General features: G+C 41.0%; 1 protein-coding gene across 2 annotated transcripts in view; it reads right to left on the bottom strand.

The window, feature by feature from the left end:
• LOC128764265 (calsyntenin-2-like) overlaps window positions 1–22,407 on the bottom strand; it is a 263,773-nt gene that overhangs the window by 151,842 nt on the left and 89,524 nt on the right. For both annotated transcript variants that reach the window (XM_053873891.1, XM_053873892.1), the window contains exon 2: window positions 10,714–10,836. In XM_053873891.1, coding sequence (XP_053729866.1) covers window positions 10,714–10,836 — 123 coding nt within the window. The remainder of the gene's footprint in view (window positions 1–10,713; window positions 10,837–22,407) is intronic.

Below are 22,407 nucleotides of genomic sequence, written 5' to 3'. Positions count from 1 at the left end.
ATTTTTCTGTGTTGTTCTCCAGTGCTTTTATTTTGTTGTTTGCCATTGTCCTCTTTTCCTGTTCCTCCTTTCTCTCCAGCTTCACAGGCAACACAGTTGGCATTCATTCTCTCATCAAGCCTTCCAAGGATATGAACCCATCAACGCCAGCTCCTGTTGGCCAGATGGTAGTTTCTCCCTCCATTAAGTTAAATCTCTTACAAGACTTCTGTGTTCTCGCTCTTCTCCCTGAACTTTTCTCGATTTTCCTGCACGCTTGAATACCTATTCAGCCATATCCTGAGTTCCTCGTTCTTCCTTGCTCCAGTTTTCTCCCTAACTCCATTCAGTGCATGCGTGAGCTGTTATTTAGAGTCTCACTTTTTAGTTATATCTTCGACAAGTTTATTCCTCATGTGTGTATCTCCGCCACCGAACGCATTCAGTTTATTGCCACCTCATGAGCTTAACTCTGAGTGTTTTTATCTGTTCTCCCAGTTTTTTGGCTTCAATTCTAATTGGCCTCTCTTGTGTTTCAGATTCTTCCCCCTTTATATGGTGATAGTGGCTACATTTAGTGCCTTTGACATGTTTTGAAGTAACGTAAAGGATAAGCATTTCATTATCTCACAGAGTCTCCAAGCTTTATTCGAAGTATGAGATATTCCATTGGCACTAACTGACCCGAGGGCTTTTACTGCATCTGCTGAAATAACACGAGTGGCACGGTTCACTTTTGCGAATATGAATGATAAACTTTCACTAACTTTCAGTGAACACATTATGAATTGCTTAAAATAATTCACCATGATGGAAGGAAGCCCAAAATTAAAAACATTAAACATGACAGATGGTTGATAAAAAATGCATGTCAAATATTTTCAGTACCGGCCTACAGTCACTCCAGCGAGCAGCTGAAATATGAGAAAGAATGATGGATGGAAGAATAAAAAAACTGAATTATTCACCTCATATTTTGATACCACTTTATGTTTCGATGGCTTGAACAAGTTATAAATCCATTAAAATAGCATTTAGTCAAACATATATGAACTGAATGATTACTTGATAATATGAATGAGTGCATGTTCATATTAAAAACTCTTGCAATTACAAAGTCTGAACAAAGCACTTGTCCAGCAAGACCACTACCTTACTATGGAGAGTGAATTGGATTTGGTAAATGGGGCATTGCCTGGGAGATAGAAAATCAATTTGGCGCTTGTCCAGAATTAAACAGCCCTCAACACCTAAACTCTGGCTCTCCAAGCAAATGATTCACTTTGATATGTTAATGGTTGTTGTTCTGGCCCACTTTCAGGTTCCTTTCAATAACTGCTGAAGAGATATGCGGGATATCGATGTTGACCCGGGTCAAGCTTTTAACTAAAAGCCCTTCAATTTAGAGAATCATCAGTTCACACCAGTGGAAGGTGAAGTTTTATGACACACAGGTTCATTGAGTCACATGTCTTAATGCGCTGAACCAGGCTGGCGGCAAGCCAAGTACGAACTCCATCGCTCAGATATGGTGCCAGACCAAAACAGCGCTTTATTGACACTGACACATGAGTCCTTTCGGCACCTTGAGAAAAGCAAGTCTGTGGTGACTTTCACAGCAAACAGCCATCAATACCGATCATGAGGGAGGTAGGGTTGTGCATCTTTCTTTTTTTTAGTTAGGGAAAACATTTGCCGTTTCTTTCCTAAAAGGAGGGCGACGTTCTTAACCAAATATGCTCAGCTACCAAAGTCTTCATGTTGAAATTCGAAAGAACACAGCTTGATCAATATAAACATGTAACATTTAGACAAACTTGGTGGAGACACGTCCATGTTCATTATCACCACAATAACCAGTCAATAAAAGTAGTAATGGCAGGTCGTATTCGCAGAGCGATGACACACGTTCTCAAAGTCTCATACAGTCAAGTGTTTGTCTCCTTCATTTTATGCACCAGTGGGTGAAGATAATCAAAGCCTTCTTGTATACAAGCTTTCTTAATTGGACTGTCAAAAGTTCCCAAGCATCGTCAACCTTATGAAACGACGAAAGCCGTAAGCAGATTGAATTGCGCGGGCCGGTCTTGTTCACTTAACTTTTGGTCATTAGCATCATCTCGCTATACACGCTTGCCTGATTCTGACTTCCAGCTGACACATCAATACTCGTCTTGTTTAGTTATCTCTATATTCTGTGGGAGCCACTCGACTGAAGATATTTTGTTTGGCTGTCAAACATATGAGAAAGATTTGTATCAGCTGAGCTTTGGCTTGGAGAAGCAAGAGGCCGAAGCACTTGCATACATCGTGAACAGATTCTATTTTCTTTTCTTTCAGGGGCGTAACCTTGATGTGGAGTCCCTTGACTGCAGTGTCGTCTCCAGTTATTCGAGGCTACACCTCATCTTTCATGTTCGTCTGCCGTGTTTCTCCATAATCTCTGTTTGTTTAAAATATATAATTTGTTTTAAGTGTCTGCTTGAGGAGCTTGCCATCAATTTCATCGCTAGTCAAGGTAGAAAATGTGCATGTGCTGCTCCAGTCATAAATTACTTTCATCCGCATAAGCCGTCTCTCAGGGTTTCTATATGAAGATAAAGCCCATTTGTCTTAACTGTGTTAGCGAGAATGACAGTTGCTTCTGCTATGAATCACATTTCATGCCGTGGTTGTTATGTTTGCACAGGTGTTTGATCAAGCGCGGTTTGGCTCGATAAGAGGAAGACATATGCCTTTGAAATGCCTGACAGTCGTGAACACAGCGAACATCAAAGGTCAGTATTAAGTTGATATTTTGGATTTCTTTGTCTGAAATCTGAAATTCCTTGTTGACTCGCAAGTATTGTCACTTGGTTAATAAGCCATTGCACCTAATGCATTGCGGCTTTCCCTCTTACTGACTGAAGGTGCCGTAGAAGTCACTGTGACTGAAAGTGCATAGTTGTTTGAAGCACTTTTGCAAATGACACCACTAAATATACAGAGCATAAGGAGCGCCATCCCATGGCTAACCCGAACTTCAACCTCCATCCATCCATTAAATGACGCACCATCAGGATGTGCCACAGAAGTGAGAATGTGCCTCAGTTGAACATGTAATCCAGAAGGCTGATTTCGGTGTCAACAACAACAGCAACAACAACAAAAGTACACTTAAAAATAGGCATGTTCACATGGGAGGAGGCACTTGGTGCTCTGTCAAGCAATGTTGGTTGTGATTTCTGGGGAGGTTTGGTCCCCTTTAACTTGCAGACTAGATCATAGAGTAAGCAAATGGAAAAAGACAGAAGTAAAAGTAAAAAAAAAAAAAACATCATGAGAAATACAGTAGCACCACTTTAAAAAAATAACAGCAATATTCAAGATTTAGAATTCCTAGAAATCTGCTGATATGGCAGCTAAGTTTGGTTGGGATGTAAGGGCCATTGTGGGAAATGATGCCCTGCATATTTGCTATGAAGCTCATGCAAAGAGTTGCTGGAAAGCCAGGTTAAGCTTTTCTCTCAAGGCCCTACTACTTTCAAGGAAAAAAAAACTCATTTAAATAAATACTCACAGTGCAAAAATTGCTTCAGTAACCAGAAACATGGGATCATATATGTCACTTTAAATGGGTTGATTCACTTATGAAAACTTAAAAGAGCAAAAGGAACATGAAAAAAACTAAAATGTGTGGCTGTATGGAAATTTTATTCTTGCGCTCTTGGAATCCAGTCAACACTGTGTGAAAGGGGCCAAGTTGGAAGACGCAGCTTCGCAGTGAAACAAAATAGCATCCCAGTATTCTACTTTAGTTTCTCTTAATGCTCTCTATGGATATTTTAATGTGGCAGTATCCAACTGTGGTTGAACTGGACAACTGATGTAAAAAAGAAGCTCACTGTGTGTCAGTTGACAGTGGGTGAACTCATGAATATCGCAACTGGGTCGAACAGTGATGCTTTTGTCGACAAAATTCATGCTAAACATTGTGTATAAATGTCACAAATGACCAAATATATTGAACAATATCCTGAAAAAGCTTGTAGCTGTTGTGAGATCTTTATCCAGAAGAGCTGCTCGACTGCCACGCCGCATGGCCTTCAATCTGAATTGGAATCACAAACGGAGTAGATGTAAACAGGACAGAAAACTTCCATTTTAAACAGTACTGACCATCAACAATGAAACCCCACTGAGCAACAGACAAGTTTCTTTCCCTCTCCCCTCTTTATCAGCTCTCATAGTCATTAAAAAGCAAAACAGCTAAATGCATTTAAGAAAAAAAAATCTCATTATGAAGACTATTTCGCTCATCCTTGTGCTTCAATGCAGATGCAGATTGAGTTTCAGTAATTCATTAATACATGACTTGGAGAACAATTGCAGAGTTCTATGGAAATGGAATCGAAGTCTAAAGTGCTCTTTGTATGACAGAAGTGAAATCCCTATTAAGTCCGGAGCTTTCAGCGCTCAGTTTCAGTAAAAAAAAAAAGAAGAAAAAAAAAGCTATAAATTCCCTTCTTTGTTCTTATTGCATGCCGCATAGAAAAGAGAGAGAAAAAAATGGAGGTTGAATGGAATGGACTCAAATGGGAAATGCTTTGTATGATGAAAAAGAAAAACATATGCATAATTATTTGTTTATCAAAGTGATTGTAAAGGATTTTGTGCAGTTCAGAGATTCATTGGCGAAAACTACTGAAACAGTTTGGAAGAAGTAGGACGGGAAACAGCAAGTCTGGATCCAGTGGGAGAAAATGCAAAGACAGAAAGACAGCAGTTGATGTCTTTGAGTTGGAACAGAGTCGAGTGTTTTAGAGATGAACAGACAGTTTTTGGAGCAAAAAAAAGCTTCACAAAAACAGCCCCTTTTATCATTTCCTGTGTTATTTTATGAACAAATTCATAGCGCATCACTTCATCAGTTTTCGCCTAGTGCCCATTTTCACGCAGGGCAAAGGGGTGCAAATGCAGATAAGGGCTGAGCCACATTTGGACCTTTTGGCAAGGTTGTTTTGTTTTTCATTTTCAATTGAAATATGAGTCAAACCCACTGAGTCTGTAAGAGCTGTAATACAAACTGTATTTCCATAATAATAATATCAATAAAGAAGAAGAACTGTTTATTTTCTGTTGAATTGTGTAGAGCTCTGGTTGTGTCAGACTTCAAATACAAGTGTCGGATAAAATGTAGCAGTGAGGCAGTGAATTTGAAAAAGAAACAGAACATAGTTTATATTTGGGATCTAAACCTCACAGTCATCAGAATGATCATCCCTTTTTCTTGTTCTTTTCAACAGTGTGCTTAGTTTTCACCGAGGCAACAGCCCACCAAAGCCCCATTAATGTGTTAATAAACACATTATTATAATGCATTTCCACCTACAGACTGTACTGAGCTCTGTGCTAATGAGATACTTCTGGTAATTAGCGCAAGATCGGTTTCGCAATCTGACACTGAGAGGCTAATTTATCACGGCACATTAGCCAGCCTGCATGTTTACTCATATCTATTTACCTCACTAGCAGGCTCCGAAGGGCGATAGCATGTCTCCTGCTGTTTCCGTGGGAAAGTGAAACGCTTGATTTCACTGGAAAAGGCCAAACACTGAATGGTTTTTAATTAAAGTTTTGCAAGATTACCATTGGTATTTCATACAAAGCACTTTTCAATGATTTTTTATTTTTTATTTTTCAGGAATCACATTGGGCAGCAGCTTCTCCAGAGGAAGCTGTTAAAAGCTTGGATTGATGTTGGAGGTGAAAGCGCAGTGTCCAAGGGCAGCGAGAAAAAGGCAACCTGTCAATCCCGCATTGAAATATCAGCCCGACTCAAGCCTGTCGTGCTCCTGAAAATGAGTAAAAGTGAAGGTACGACATGTGTAGAAGATGTTTCTCAACAGGAATGTATATATATGCAGGTGTCAGTACTGACGTCTGGAGCGGGATGATATACTGACAAGTGTCATCGGAGCTAACCAAACCTTGTGTCCATGAATCAAGCAGTGAACACTCAAGTGTGACAGTCCAACAGTTAGGATCATGCGAAAGGCGAGCTGGCATCACGTAACAGCAGGGAGGGCAGGGATGGGAACTTTTTCAATTTGAAAAAAAAAAAAAAAAGGTTTTGTTTGGATATGATGGACTCAGTAGTAACAGGGTTGTGGCTCATTTAGTCCAGCACATCATGAGGAGCTGTTTGGCTTACAAGTGTCTCCTGAGATTTTTATGATTTTTTTCAATATGTTTGATATTAAATTACCTGTGAAATTAACAATAAACATGAGCTATCATTAAGTATTGAAATTTGAATATTAATTTATGTTTAGATCGGGACAGATTGCTACAAAAATGCATTTGAATGAATTCAAAATTGTGATCTCAGTACAACAAGAAGGACAATGTAGAAATTGTTTATCTATTTGTGTCACTTAAAAAAAAACAATGAAAATGAATGACGGAACAGGATCTCACTTTTAGGTAAGGAATATTAATGGATTGGCATCAAAATCTTTCACAACACCAAAGCCTTGATTTCATTTTATATTGATTTATTGAACATGTTTTTGACTCAATAATTAGGTGACACAGTCTCTCAGATCACTTGCCACGTGGGAGAAAAAGAGGGAAAGAAGTGCAGAAGAAGAAGACCAGCTTCTAAGCGGGAGCCAATTCCCAACAAGTGATGGAAATTGTGGATGTTTATGGACTAAGCTTGACAAAGAGAACTTCCCTGAGCTTCGGTACAGGTCAGTGACACTTTCTATTCATAACAAAATCTGTACATTAGTCAGTCATCTAGCTGGAACCAGTGGAAACGGTACTATCACCCTGTGTTCTACACAGGACCCCGGACTATGGGGAAGCAGAAGCTTTTCAATGATGGGCGCAAAGGTGTCAATCATCCGCAAAGAAAAAAGCACGAGCAAGATGTCTTCAGAGTCTCCTCAGTCAAACAATGCTGTTGACGCATAAAGGGCATCAATACATTCTTTAATAGTAACAGTTGAGTTTTGTTCACGATGTCAGTAAAAGAGGGTTTAGAGTGGCCTTCAACTGTCTAAATGAGCACCGCAAACTCCCACTACAGTGGCCATAGGCAAATCTGTTGACCCACCCAATGCAAGTGATACGCGTGCCTGAAGAAACTCAGCTCAGCTAGAGACTCAATTAAAATGTTCTATTTACAGCCAGTAGACACCACTTCTTCTTTAATTTATTCATTCATTTCAAGCTTTTAATTGATCATTTTCCAGCAGGGAAGAGTTATGTCCTTATCTTTTTATGCTCAGTTTATTTACGCGCGGGTTAAATATGTTACTTACAATATACTGTAGACCAAAGTTAGATTATTTTTATCTTTAGCCACAGTTTATAAACAAAACATCACATATCTTTAACACTGAAATCTGTCAGCATGCAGTGTGTAAAGATTTCCAAGGAACGGGATTCAGTCCTGACCCCAGGTCCGGTGCCATTCACACCATGTGATGCAGAATCTGACTGAAATACCACTCAAAAGCTTATACGTTCCTGCCATTTCCACTCTCCTCCACATGTTGTAGCATGAGAGTAACTTCTGTGCACAACTACCAGCATATATTTTTCCACAGCCAGAACTCTGTGACACTTTTTACTGTTCCACACCTCGGGACTGGTATATATATATATATATATATATATATATATATATATATATATATATATATATATATATATATATATATATATATATATATATATATATATATATATATATATATATATATATATATATATATATATATATATATATATAAACACAACAGATGCAAACCAGCCACCAATTTCTGTGCTGCTGAAAATGTGATGCCGTAGTTTTCCCAAAAGTACTATATACTGTAAATCGGGTTATTCAGTTCAGCTAGTCACTCAGGAAACGCCAGGGAAACACTCTCAAATGAAGGTTTGGATGTCAGCGTTCTCAACTAGTGAAGTGGCTCCAATTTTCCCTCCGATTCTCAAATTATGTTTTAAAGCATCTAACATAAATCTCCTAAAAAAAGCAGGGTTTCTGCCAGGATTTTTAAGGTGTGTTGTGCCTCCAAAAAAAAACAAAAACAAAAAAACATCATGGGAGTGACAATGGGTTGAAGCATAACAAGTCTACTTGACACCTGTGCGTGGGTTACATTTTTCTTTTCCTTTTTCTTATAATAAGCACTAAACTGTGTTTGTTTTCACATGGACACAACTGTAACATTTATGCTGGCAGGTTACTGGGGAGTTCATATTTTGAACCCATGACTGACTAGTAACTATGTCACTTCAATGTTAAAGAGCCACACAACATATTCAGACAGCCAGATTCACCACTGATCACATTCTCTTTCTCGGGGGACCATCTCACTGATGCTCCTTGCCAAATGCGTGCCTTCTTCCACACACTACAAATGACATAAGGCAATGAAATATAGTTTCTAAACAGAGAGACAACAGTCCATTCCTGCCCCAAGCCCAGCTGGAGGGCCTCTGTGAGTGGGCTCCCACCCATGCCACGGTCCTGGCCACATTCGCAGCATGGCTGGAGATAACCTGGCCCGGATTTGCCAAGTTCCCCTCAAGCTAGCCGTCCTCCCACAGTAGCTGGAACCCTGTGGACGAGCTGGAATAGCCACAAAGGGAGACGGCTATAATCCGGTTTGAGTCATCTCTGGTTATTTATCTATTTTCCTGTGGTTTCCTCCGTCGTCACGGGTGTGTTTGGGACAATCTCCATCACTAATAACATTTGAGGGCTCAGTAGGAATTATTGGTTTAAGTTGAAGGAGCACAAATCGGAATTTGTGATGTTGTCCCACTGAGCTCAAACTTTTATGCTACCCAGATGACTATAAACAAAATAAAAATCATCAATAAAAATTATCAATATAAATCACCCACTGGTCTTTCTTTTGGGCTTTATTTTCAAGTCAGACATGAAAGACAGCCGTCAGTAATCTCCAATAAAACATACCAATTATGCAGAGAATTTGAGAAGACGTTGTGAAAAAGGCAGTTATTACGTGGATCGAAGACTTGATCAAGCTGGAAACAAATGTCAAGAGCCGTAAGGCGAACCATTGCTCTGCTTTGTTGAAGACTAGATCAGTGCCTCTGGGAGTGACATCAGAGCAGAGGACAGGAAAGTGAAATTGAATGTTGTGGAACATTATAGAAGTCAGAGACTGGTTTTGACTCATTTCCTTAGTCAATGAGATTCCATTCTTACTAAGAACATCAGACGGTTCAGGTGTTTGTTTGGTTATCATTGAGTTGGAATCTGTTTAAAGCGACCAGTTTTGCCAAAATATTTATATATTTTTTTCTTTTCTTATCTTTTATTCCAATATTTTCCAGTATAATCATGACAAATGCCTGCATTTGTGTGACGTGAGGAAGACAACACAGGTTAAGGGAAGTTCAGATATTCTGCATACATGTGCATTCTCAACATTTTTGTGGAAGGTCTGCCAAAATAGCTCCTCTTCACTCCCTTGTTAATGATGCCTATGCCTGCACTTGCTCAATTTTATTTTTATACTCAAGCTCTTCCCTGCCAGGTTATCTTTAGTAGCCACAAGGTTATCCAGAAAAACCTTTGTTAGCCTCTTGCCTTTGGACTAGGGATGCTCCATCAGGATTTTTGCTGCCAATAACCGATACCGATCACATGGATTGACTATGAATGACGAGACCTTCTGTGTAAATGATGTGAAAAAATGAACCATTAAATCATTTTAATTCAGACATGTTTCTGTGTACCTCTTTAAGGAGGAAAAAAATAGAAAACCTTGCAAAATGGTGCAACTTATAATTCAGTGTGAGGCGTCACAGTTTGGTGAATCTCTAGAGACTTTACTATGTCTATGAAATATTTACATACTGGCCGCTTGTAGCAGGACTCCGAGACGGAGAGCACTGCATTTATAAAAGTTTCCACTGGTTTTCAAAAGTTTCAGATTCAGGTGGCCAGCGAATGCTGCACCTGACTCCAAAAGGGGGATTGAGCCCTTTTCCGTTTCGGCGTAAATGACACCTGACAAATGCTGGTCATCTAGTTCGGTGGGAAATTAGTTTAGTGTTCCAAATGACACGCTCGGACCAGTGTTGCTAAGCGTCAGCTGTGCTAACAGCCTGCTGCTGAGGAACCAGCGGTGTCACTTTCATGAGCCAGGAAAACTCTCTGTGCTCCTGTGCATGTGTAGAAGAATGCAAACTTTACATGAGAGATTGAAAGAACCTCCACATTCGACATGCTGCCGCCGAGCGAGCAGCGAGTAGGGTGGAGCGCAGGCCTCACTACCAGCGGGGTTTCATCGGAGCTCCAGCTTTCACATGTGAGCGATTGTTGTGATTTGCATTGACAACTATTGATCGACATTCACTGATCTCGCTGAAATCGGCCGACCGATCAGACCATCCCTACTTTGGACCTTCTGTTCTTTACCTCGATTCCTACTTTGTCCTTCAGAGACCTTCACTGGATGCTTGATATTCTGGTAGTATTGACCTCTTTCATGATCCGTTTCATTAAAATGTTCATGTGCAAATCCACATATTTAAGAGCAGAGAGTGCCATCTAGTCTGAAAATGAGTGTTTCATGAAGCCTTATAAGCCCATCACTACCTGCGAATACTTCAACTTGACTGATGTGCACCTCTTTTGGTTATCCTTCCATAGATAACACTCACTTTCATTTCCAACAAGCCTTGCTTCTCTTGCCTTACCTGCATAAGGGATGGGAGCGTCTTTGTCCAGAGCCACCAGAGGAGGATCCAGCAGGACAATGTCAGTGTTTTCAGTGATCACTCCGTGGTAGGAGGTCTCAATCCACGGCTTGTGCTTGTTCACTGGAAAGACAGAAATCGAAAGTCTGGTTTGAGCATCAGGCCAAAAAAATAAGCTCAATCTCTTAAAGCTGCATAGATAGTCACAGAAGCAGCGCTGAACAACATTTGTTCTTGGATGTTTTTGATAACATTTTCCCATTTTATTAGACTCCTTCCTTGTCCTGTTTGTTCTTTCTACCTTACACGACTCCCCTGTAGATTTCAAAGCCCTTTTCCTGTGCTTGATCAATGACCACCGCTGGGCTTCCAGCAGAGAGCTGCTTCTCATGCACAGTCACAACAAAGTTCATGAGTTGAGGGCCTGATTGAGACGTCCTGACTAACCGGCAGAAAGCGATCGCGGCTCGCCTCCTTCTCTCTGCCAGAGGAAGTGCGAAAACAGTCCTCGGGTAATCGCTGGACATTGTACGCCACCACGAAAGCACAGCTTTGTTCAATCATTCTTGATAGACATTTGATAAGGAGCTTAGGGAGACTTGTTTCCACAGCACCATGTGGGAATAATCAGGGCCATTCAGCAGTTAATAACTGTACAGTGGGAACACGAACACGCAGATGATTCTCATCAGGATCTATTCACACCATATATTAAACACCTCCATAATTAGCTGAATTCTGAAAATATGGACTTTCAATGAGTCCAGACGAATGAAGGCTCTAGCTGCTGTCGGGAATCTATGGCTCTTTGTATGTACTTACATTCTGCACTTCCATCTATCTATCTATCTATCTATCTATCTATCTATCTATCTATCTATCTATCTATCTATCTATCTATCTATCTATCTATCTATCTATCTATCTATCTATCTATCTATGTATCATCCATCCATCCATCCATTATCTATCTATCTATCTATCTATCTATCTATCTATCTATCTATCTATCTATCTATCTATCTATCTATCTATCTATCTATCTATCTATCTATCTTTTCCAAGTTCTGACACCACAAGCCACCATGGGAAAGTGGAAAGTTGTGAAGAAAAATGGGTCTGGAATGAGGTCAGGGTACAGAAGATGACACCAACTACAACAGCAAGAAGAGGAGCAACCTACTCATAGATGAACCTTTGTTCACCGACACACTGCTGTTGCACACACATCAATCCAAAAGAGGTGCGACAAGATACACAGCGGCTCCTGAACACTCTCATTTGAAAAAAAAAAAAGAAAACAGGCAAATTATATATATTTTTGGTTTTCATTTACTGAGGTGGCACAGTATCAGACATGGTAAAAGACTAAGAAGATGCAGATATCAAAACAAACAGGGTACAGGGTTATATCCTAGTGGAAGCTGCAAGCCATTATGAGTAATTCACCAAGGAAAGTCGCGCCCCGCAGCATGCCTTTGCAGCGATGGCGACCTTCTTGACACAATTCGCAGACAAACCCTGAACTCCCTGTCACACCGCCTGCCGAGGCTAAGCTAACGTTGCTCTGTAATGGCATCTGAAATCCTCTCAGTGCCTGTTGGATGCAACAGTTTGTCACCAGGAGTGATGAGGGCATTAAAGAGTGTCCACCTTCAGTAATTGCAGCAGTGTCTTGATGGGCTGCCACCTTCATGTCCATCACATGCAGCCACACACATTCACTCAGCGGCAAACACCTTCCATCCAGATTGAAATTCAGCTTCCAGACTGTCTTTAAACAATGAAGTGCACATATTGACATTTAGAGGGATGACCTGCGGTCATTATCATGAAAACAGACAGGCTGGGGGATCTCTGGGGTGAAGGAGGCGCGGGTGCGGAGTGGAGAAATGACCAAGCCCAGCCATCAGTCGCAGACATTCCCAGAGGAAGTGAGGAAACTGCTCACCACTGTTGAAGTTCAGCACGGCGAGCTCTGACGCCCCGACAAGTGATTAGCTACATTCTTCACCAATGCAGGACATGAAGGAGAAATAAACTTGAGATGGTTGGTGTTTTGGTGTTTTCCACATTAACTCACAGTCAAATGTGTAATTTAGGAGGCTTTATGTCAATTTAGAGGTACATTTCTACTAGCTCTATTTAAAGCACCGTGGGCCACATAAAATGAGTTTGCAGGCCGCATTTCGACTCCAGGCCCAGAGTTTGACACATGATGTTGTGCATCTGTTGGAATCCAGTTGAAGATTCGGGAAGCACTGAAATTATATCAGCTAAAATTGGTGTTGAAAATTAAGAAGCGTGCTTTCTTATAGCCAGATCTCAGAGGGAAAAGAGGCCAGAAGTGAAGACAGAATGTCCCACATTGATGACAGACAGTTTGGATATTTAAACACTGCTTATTTCAGTGTGAATACTGCATGTTTGACTAAGTGAAATGAAACTATTTGTTTTTGACATTGAATGTTCATCACCAAGCTTCTGCTTGCTCCTAGTTTAGAGGTTCATTTCTACTAGATCTATTTAAAGCACTGTGGGCCACATGAAATGACTTGGCAGGCCGGATTTGGACTCCAGGCCCAGAGTTTGACACATGATGTTGTACAACTGTTGGAATCCAGTTGAAGCTTTTACTGATGCACAAACACTTTGTATTTTGTTGGTTGTTAATACTGAATGACACAGTGCTCCACCTGGTGAAATTCCATGCAAGTAGGTTATTGGTGCTAAAGTAAGGTTTTTCAAAAATCTGTGTGTGGTCCAGAGATCAGGACACTTTGACCCTCACCACAGATCCAGACAACTTGACCTGTGTATAACTTGGAGTACCTGTCTGTGTAGCGTGGTCACGCCACAAGAGCCTGGTGACCTTCTTTTATGGAAAACTGCAGGGAATGGAAGTGCAACCGTTTAGTGTGACATATACTGAGACGATGGTGGTCCAGATGACCATACAAATACTTATTTATTTATTTATTTATTTTTTTCATTTTCAGTCTTGGGCATCTTGCCTTCCCTTCTCTAATTTCTCTCCCTAATAAACCACTCCTTTTCTCTGAGTGTGTCTACAATTTCTTGATTCATTCTTTGGCCTCCAACTCATTCAGAGGATAAAGAAATCACACATATTAACTGCATATTTTCATGGCTGATTCTTTTGAAGTCTTTTCATATAGTTTGACATGTCATCTAGTGTGTATTTTAATCCCTTGCTTATATTTTAAATGTTTGATTTGAAACATTTTTTTTTCCTTTCATCGTGATTATACACATACATCCTACTAAACTTGAGCTTTCACCTCGGTGTCTTTTTACTTGCTCTGTTTATTCTCAATGTTTCAGCCTTTCACTCGAGTTCTAAACTTGACCTCTTTATATTATCTCAAAACATCTCAACTAGGGCTGTCAAACTTGGCGGGAACTATAGTGAATTTATTACATAAAAACCAATTGAAAAAGAGCACCTTCAACCACTTTCCTTTCAAATTTACTCTGACATTGTTGAATGAGTTCTTTGGGAATCTCTGTGTATGTGATGGAACGTCAATGAATCATGGCGTCACCACCAATATGCCTATGGGAAATGCATGGGTTTCAAGGATTAGTATTTGAGTCATGCCAGAGGATGCACATGTGATACTGTTGCATATTCCCTACCTGATTTTTATTTGGCCTTTTTGGACAAAGCTTTGGCTTGCTGGAGATTTCACGCTGTTACTGGCTGCAGGGCAGCGTGAGAGACAGAAGACCACACTGAGTTTTTTGGGTTTTGTTGTCCGTCTGTTGATACAGATGTAACATTGCCTGGAGGGCGGGTGTCTGTGTTGGTGAATATATTTCATGAAGCTCCGTCCACTTCTGTGCACGGACGTGCTGCTTCTCTACTTTTTCTGGGGATGATACCAGAGCCCCTCAAGTCTGTGTGTGTGTGTGTGTGTGTGTGTGATCTTTCAGCAGGGGTGCACATCACTGGTTGGCTGGAAATAGGAGTCATGCTTAGTGCCCCACAGCAATTTGAACTACTACCAAGTCAAAACAGCAAATGCAGACACTTTCACTGAGAAACCACAGAGTAAGTTTTATGGATCAACAAATTAAAGGGGGAAAAAACAGGAAGTACTGAAGTTATAGCAGCTAGAATTGCTGTTGATGATCGATACAATTAAGAAGTGTGCTTTCATATAGCCAGATCTCACAGGGAAAAGAGGCCGGAAGTGAAGACAAAATGTCCCACATTGGTGACAGACAGTTTGGATATTTAAGCACAGCTGGCTTCAGTGTGAACACTGCATGTTTGACGAAGTGAAATGAAGCTATAATACAGTGGTACCTCGGTTCTCGACCACAATCTGTTCCAGACGACCGTTCGAGAAGCGAATTGTTCGAAATCTGAATCAATTTTTTCCATTACAATGAATGGAAAAAGAGATGATGCGTTCCAAGCCTTAAAATAGTCTTTTGTAGGAGTGAATGTAGAGTGTCTGCTGCAGGTGCACTGTTCCTCTATGTGTGTGGCCGCTGCATGTGGGAGGGGTTGCCGAGTGAGTGAGGTCTCTCCAGAAGTGAAGAGGTGCCCGGTGCGTGTCCAGCTCTGAATGTGCGCTTCTGTGCAGTTTGGCTGTGACAGAGTCATAAACCAAGTAACGCTCTGTCCCAGACTCGCCTCATCCCTGTCCCAGCTCCAGCCCACAACAGGACATCAAACCCTGGAGTGAGCGCTCCAGCACCTCCCCTGTGACACTCTACCACGGTCCAGTGTGGAGACAGGAAAGGTTTAACACCTCAATATGAAGAAAAAACAGCCAGTAAATGTAGCTAACGGGACACGTCTGCATACAGAGGCTGCGTTATATACAATAACAAAACCTGTTGTGGGTCAGCTGACGTTATGAAACATGTTAAGTTTTTCCAGCTTTTATTGGGGCGTTTGAGTTCTGGATTTTCGTACGAAATCCAAAGCAAAAAAATCTCAAAATTTCTGTTCGAACTCCGATTTGGGCGAAGTCCGGGACGTTCGAAAACCGAGGTACTACTGTATGACATTGAAGATTCATCAACAACTTCTGCTTGTCTAAACCAGAGATCGCCAGGATAGTTTGTCCATCATCAGGCCCAACATTTCTGTAAAACCAGTGACACAAATGTATAATAATCGAATAATTCAAGTAAATTTATAAGTGATATCACAATGAAGGACTAGTATTTAAACCGGTAATCACAAACTAATGATGTAAACATGCATAGACTCAGGTAGAAAACAGAGTATTTGCTTTTTTCCTCTCAACTCCAGTGGCAAAATCTTTACTTGAGAATGAATTTGAATGTTGCTTTCATTGAAAAATAAATGAAAACTTCCCTTTCCTTTTAGATATTTGGCTAGGTTGTGTTTTGGCAGTGTTTCCTCTGTTCCTGCTCCGAGGAATACATTCTGATGTGAGTGTTGGAAAAGAAAAAGGCCCTTTGAGAAATCAGCTCATTTTCATATTGAAAAAGCATAAAGCAAAGGCACAGCTGTAGCACCGTCAGACACACAAGCGCAGCAACGCATTTCTAAATCAGACGGAATTCGCTCCTCACAAAGCTTTTTTCGTTGTGACATTTCTCTCCTGTACCTCCGCATATTGTTCCCACAGCAAAAAGATAAAGTCCTGGTAAAGGTCAGGCTTTTATTGTCATCCTGCCACCGTTCGAGGTCCAAAACCCCACCTAAATGCACACACGTTTACTTTCTACACCATCGCTCAATACGCTGAAACAACAAAATAACTAAAAGCATAATTTCACAGCCAAAGGGTAGACGCGTAGGAGATGACAACACATGTTTGGCACCCATTATCCGCAGCCATTTTCGAGCTTTTTTGTCGGGAAATGCTTCTCTGGTGTCACGACAGAAATTTCCCTGCTCTACAATGATGTACGTTAGGCAGATGCATTCTCAGATTCAGAGCACAGGTGAAGTAATGCTCCTACACAGTTAAGTGCACACAAGGGTCAGAGTGGGACCACATGTGTTCAGAGCGTTACACAGTCCACAGTCACAGTTATCCTACCAGAGAAGAAGAAGAAGATGGAGATTTGGCATTTAAGTTTTGCTCCAGTAGCATTTGTTTTTCATTATAATTTAAACTATGCAGTTTATTGAAGAACCTAAATGGTTGTAGACACAACTGAAGCCCAGTCCACACAACTGCACTCACATCTGTCACTCATTCCTTTTATTCACCATAACACAAATACAATACTATGTATTACCAATCTGTCGATCTATCTGTCGAAAACACTGGTTGGAAAAATGATTCCTTGAATGTATTCCTTCACTTCGGTTCATTGCCTGTAAAGGTCTCAAACTGAGTTGAAACCCTGTGATGTGTGAATTTTTCATTAATGCGCTCTGTACAGATATAGTTGAACTTCCTTGCCTATTTTGTTTTTCTATTTTAACAAATGTCTTTGTTCCTCCACAAAAATCTATGGCTTTTTTCTGTAAACCATACTGGCAAAGTGTCTTGTAGTGAACAGCGGGAGGGTAGAAAAAGTCACAGATGGACATGAAGGCCAGTCGACGCTGGGCCCGAGGCCAGCACTGAAGCAAAGGGGAGACAGCACATTGAGCAAATAAAAGCATCCGCCCTGTAATCCTGTCAGAATGGCGGAGCTCTTCAAGCGAAGGCTGTGTTTTCTGGAACACAAGGTGCACTTTTCACACTAATCTGGTTAAAGAGATTTGTGAGACGACAGGGTTCCCGCACCACTTCTCACCTATGGAAACAGTGGCAACATTTACACCACTCAGCTCTGCCTTTTAATGAAAAAAGCAGAAAAAAAATCTTCATATTTATATATATTTCTTCTCCAACATTTTCTTAAATATGTTAAGTCTTTAAAACACGTCTAGATGTTCCCGGGTGTTTTCAAGATGAGTCCATTTCACCGCAGTCTCTGTTTAATATCACCAGAAGTGGTCAGCGTGATGTGATGGGCAGTGGAGAGAAACCCTAACGGGACTCTAGACCCCAGCGAAAGTCACACACTACATAATGACAAAGCCTGCCGGCTAGTATTCCACGCTGCTCGTACTCCCTGTGTGCGCCATTTCCCAAAATAGTCTACAAAGAAAAAACTGCAGGCAATGGTTATGGTTGCATTTGCAATGGTGAAAAACTGTTATAATACCAGCAGGAATTGCAGGGCAGAATGAGAATAATATATAAATTATAGTTTCAGGACAAATCGTGATGCATGATATGTATTGTGAGTTTAAGCAGTTCTTATGGACTTGTACCACGAATGCTAGGGTCACTGAAGATAAATTGGAGGCTATTGTGTCCAGTCCATGACATGAGCTCACGGAAAAATGTGTCAAAATGCATGATAAAATCATCCAAAATTTTATTGTCCTGGGAATACACATTTCAGGATTAAAATAAACATATTCAAAATGTTAATATTAAGCAATTTTTTTGTGTTTCATATAATTTCTCTGTCTAAAATCATAAAATCCAGATTTATGTCCATCCCACAGTCTTACGTACCATCCCGTAGCGCTTATATGCTCCGACAATTACAAAGATAGTGTTTCTTTAAGTGACATCTCTTAAACCCTGCAGGAGCCAAGGTCTCCCACGGGTGAGTCCCCACAAGTGTTGATCTGATTTATTTCCTCTTCAGGGTAACTTCAGGTTTGTTCAGCGTAACCTTACAACCACGTAACTCAATATAGACACCGTTCCTACTACTACAAATGCTACTATTGCTATTATGCAAATGCTACTACTATTATTTTTACTTTTATTGTCATTGAACTGTCACTTCCGTGACTCTCCATTTTCATTGACTGTGACTTGGCCACATCATGTTCTGTTTGAGACTCTACAAATGATGGGGTGACGATGCTTCATGACACAGTGTCAACATTTTCACAGCTCAGTCCCTGGTTTGAAGATGACATGACGTTAAATGAAACGGTTGTAAATATCAAAAGATTTAGAGCAGAGAGTGCCATCTAGTGGGCTCTGAAAATGATGATACTTTGCTGGATTCTACTCCTAAGTAAGTAATGCGAGTGTCTTTGACACTCAAATTCTCAAGAACCACGTCATCCAAGAGAGCAATAAATACTTAGTTGTGCAGTCAAAATGAAATAAACTGTACTCCAGAGGAAGTCCACAGGGAGGAAGCGTAATATATAAATTGAAGTAGAAGAAAAAAAGACATCAAAATCATATTTTGATGATGTCATATACCTTGGTATCAAAAGTGTTTCACAGGTAGGACTGCAGCATCAACACTCGACACATGGTCATCTACATTCAGGCAGAATAAAGAAGCTTCTCCTCCTCTTTCAGGAGTCCTTTCAATGTCACATGGTGCGTTTAGTGCTAGTCAGAAACCAGATCACTTCAAAACCATGTCAACCCCGCAGTCAGGAGCCAACCAAAGACATTTCCACCTACATCAGCTTCTTTGTAGGGTGTAAGGTTTTTGTCATTGAGTTTGCTAGATGCACTCTCTCTCTCTTCTTCTTAATCTGCTTAGACCAAGGTATGGGCTGCGTGGTCACTCCAGCATGAACATCAAAGCAAATGGCCCTAAACATGATCTGGTTTTCCCCCATGGCCCAGTGACAACAAAAGGTGAGGACAGCAACCGAGTGTAATAGGAGAGTTGGTGAGAGTTGCAACACAGTGTCATCATAAAATGTGTTGATGAGCAACACGTTTTAATGGTTTCACACTGAATTCATGGCAGAGTTTTTCCAGACTTGTTAAAAATGCTTGTGCAGTTAAGGCTCATCTTTTTCTATGTTATAAACTAATGTTCACAGTATGGCAGAAGTGGACGAAACATGATCGTATCTTGTTATTGGCAGACAAAAATTAAAAAGCAATGTTAAATTCTAGCAGAAGAATCATCAAAGTCTTGACTATTATCAGGACTATTATGACAAAGGACATGTGTATTACTATAATCAACTCTAGCACGCTGGTCTTGACAAACAAGTGATAAATTGATGTGAACACATTGTCGGAAAGAAAACCGACTGTGTTATAATCAACCAGAATGATATTTGGTGATGAAAAATGGCTTTAATCTTGAGCAGAACTCTTGCATAATGGGGCATGGCCACATCCAGCAGGAGGCTAGGGTTCGGTGAGGCTAACAGGTGATGCCATTTGCTTTGTGTCAAGCCTGGTGAGCAAGATGAATGTTCAGCAAGAAAATAATAATTAAAGTCGAGCTGGACCGGAGATTTCTGACTGTGTTGCTTCTGTGAGGAGAAGACACTTGAAGCAGAACTGTGTAGGCAGACGGTGAAATGGAACGAAGGTACAACAGTCTGATAAAAACAACTGAAGATGTGTACCAGAAACTGATCAGCCGAGAAAGTCCATCGCCCTCTTCATTCATTACACCCAATGGGTCATGTCCGCACTTTGTTTGTCTCTTCATTTTTGTATTCTTCCGTGACTGGTTTGGTGCTCTTATTTTGTGATCTCCGGTTGTTCTTCTATTTCCTATTCCTTCTTTCCCTCCACCTTCACTGGTGACACAGCTGGCGTTCATTTCATGATTAAGCCTCCCAAGATTATGAACCCGTCTATGCCGGCTCTATTTGCCAGATGGTTGGTTCGCACTCCGTGACGGTAAACTCTTCTGAGACTTCCATGCTCTCTCGTTCCATTCCCTGAATTCCTATTCAGCCGCTTCCTTAGTTCCTTGTTCTTCCTCGCTCCGCTTCTGTTTCTCCCTTTCGCCATTCAGCCTACGTGTGAGCAGTTTTCCAGTCTCACTTTTCATTTCTCTTCGACGTAGTTGTTTCCTTGTGTGTGTGTGTTTTTCCACCACCGCCGCGCTTTCCGTTTATTGACCCTCGAGAGCTTAACTCTGAGAGCGTTTTGCGTTCTCCTAGTTATTCAGGCCTGAATTCTAACTCGCCCCTCTTGTGTTTCAGATTCTTCCCCAGTACCTGCGTTTAGTTCTCGGTCCGCGTTCTGGTTCCGTCGCTTTTGGTTCTTATTATTTGTCTGTCTGATTCATTGTTTCATTTATCGATTACATTCTTGAATCTACTCTTGTCTCCTGTGCACATCCTGCACTTGGGTCCCTCCTTGACAAACCATGGCACAAGGCTGAATAAATGAAATAAAGTGTGAGCAAATGTATTTATTTATTAATTCATGGGGACATCTGAAAGTTCGATTTTTCTCCCCACCTCTGATGACAGTTAAAATCGGGTTATGATGCCTCCTTTGTCAGTGTTTGTGTACCGAATATTGCTGAGCTGGCAATGATGGCAAGTTCATTATTAAAGTGCTCCCCAGAAGAACAGTGGGCTGCTCCAGCTGGTATTTATCCAGTTGTTCACATGCGATGTGCTGAGCTCGAATCATCCGCTCACTGTCGTCATTCTGTCGCATTAACCTGAATGACCCGAACCGATTAAGGATCAGCACTTTTTCTCTCGAAGATGATTGATGAAGGGATGCCATCGAAGGCAACCAGAGAAATGACTGTGCAGATGTTGTGGAAAGCCAAATCCACAAAGGACTGTCCATTCTTATTAGCCAGTGATGCAACCAGGCCAACAGTCGGAGTAAATGGGATTGTTGATGGATGCTGGTGTGGAGGCAAACAAGGTGGGAGTAAAATGTGATTTGTTAAACACATTATGAAGCCATCCTAGTTCCAAATCACCTCGCACGTATTGACAATCTGTTCTCGAAACGCTTGCTGACGCACGTTGAATTAAGGGAAAGGATGAAATGTATGCTGTTTTTTAACCTTTGACAGCTTATCACTGCGTACCAGTGGTTAAAGATGAAGTATGTAGCAACTGTGAAGGCAAAAAAAGTGGGAAATGACCATCTTTGCGATCTGCTTTTATGTTCTACACATTACTGGGCTTTTTTACGGCTCCGGCTGCAACACTGTGCCCCTCCCTTTCTTTCTCAGATATGACTTCAGCCCTGCGTTTTCGTTTGATGCTAACAGGCCTTTGAACTGCAGCCAGCAGCTTTGCAGGATGCTGTGGTCGAGTCTGCGAGCGTCAAATATTCATCGTGGACTGACCTCACCTGGAATACTGATGGATGCCGTACCACTCTCTGGACAGGAGCAGATGTGTGAGACTGGACCGGACTCGCACGGCCAGAATGTGAACTCTGTTCGGCTCTTAACAAAATGGTGACCGCGCCACCCCTGGAATAGGTTGTCTTTTTTATTACGACTGCTGCTGTAGCACGTTGCGTGGCCTTTTCTTTATTTCCTCTGAGGTCATCAGAGCGGGTGATTGTTCTCAGTCTTGTTGCAGGGGTGAGGTTTTTTTTTTTCTTTTTTTATGAGGGTCAGTCCGGGGTTTGTGTTGAAGTTCATGGTTAGGTCATGTGATGACTATAACCCTGTCATGCTGCGTTGAACAGCACAGTAAATAGATGAAAAATACTATTGTGCTTTCAGTTCAGATGCATGCATTATTTATTAGACTATAAGGTGGTAGAGCAGGTTCCTCTATTACAATTCTTCTTATATTACCTCATATGACATAAACAGACAAACACAAAGGAAAAAAAGGACCTTAACTAAGGTTTTCTTGGTATTGTCAGTGTGAACTGTCAGACCTGGGAACATTTTAGGATGACTTAAATGTGTGAAACACAAGGAATTTCAGCCTTTCAACAGTGGACACTGTCA

The sequence above is a fragment of the Synchiropus splendidus genome, chromosome 8, assembly GCF_027744825.2.
Source record: "Synchiropus splendidus isolate RoL2022-P1 chromosome 8, RoL_Sspl_1.0, whole genome shotgun sequence".
In the NCBI taxonomy this organism is placed as follows: Eukaryota; Metazoa; Chordata; class Actinopteri; order Syngnathiformes; family Callionymidae; genus Synchiropus; species Synchiropus splendidus.
Note: the sequence above shows the minus strand (reverse complement) of the source record. Positions and strands in the feature narration are given on the sequence as shown.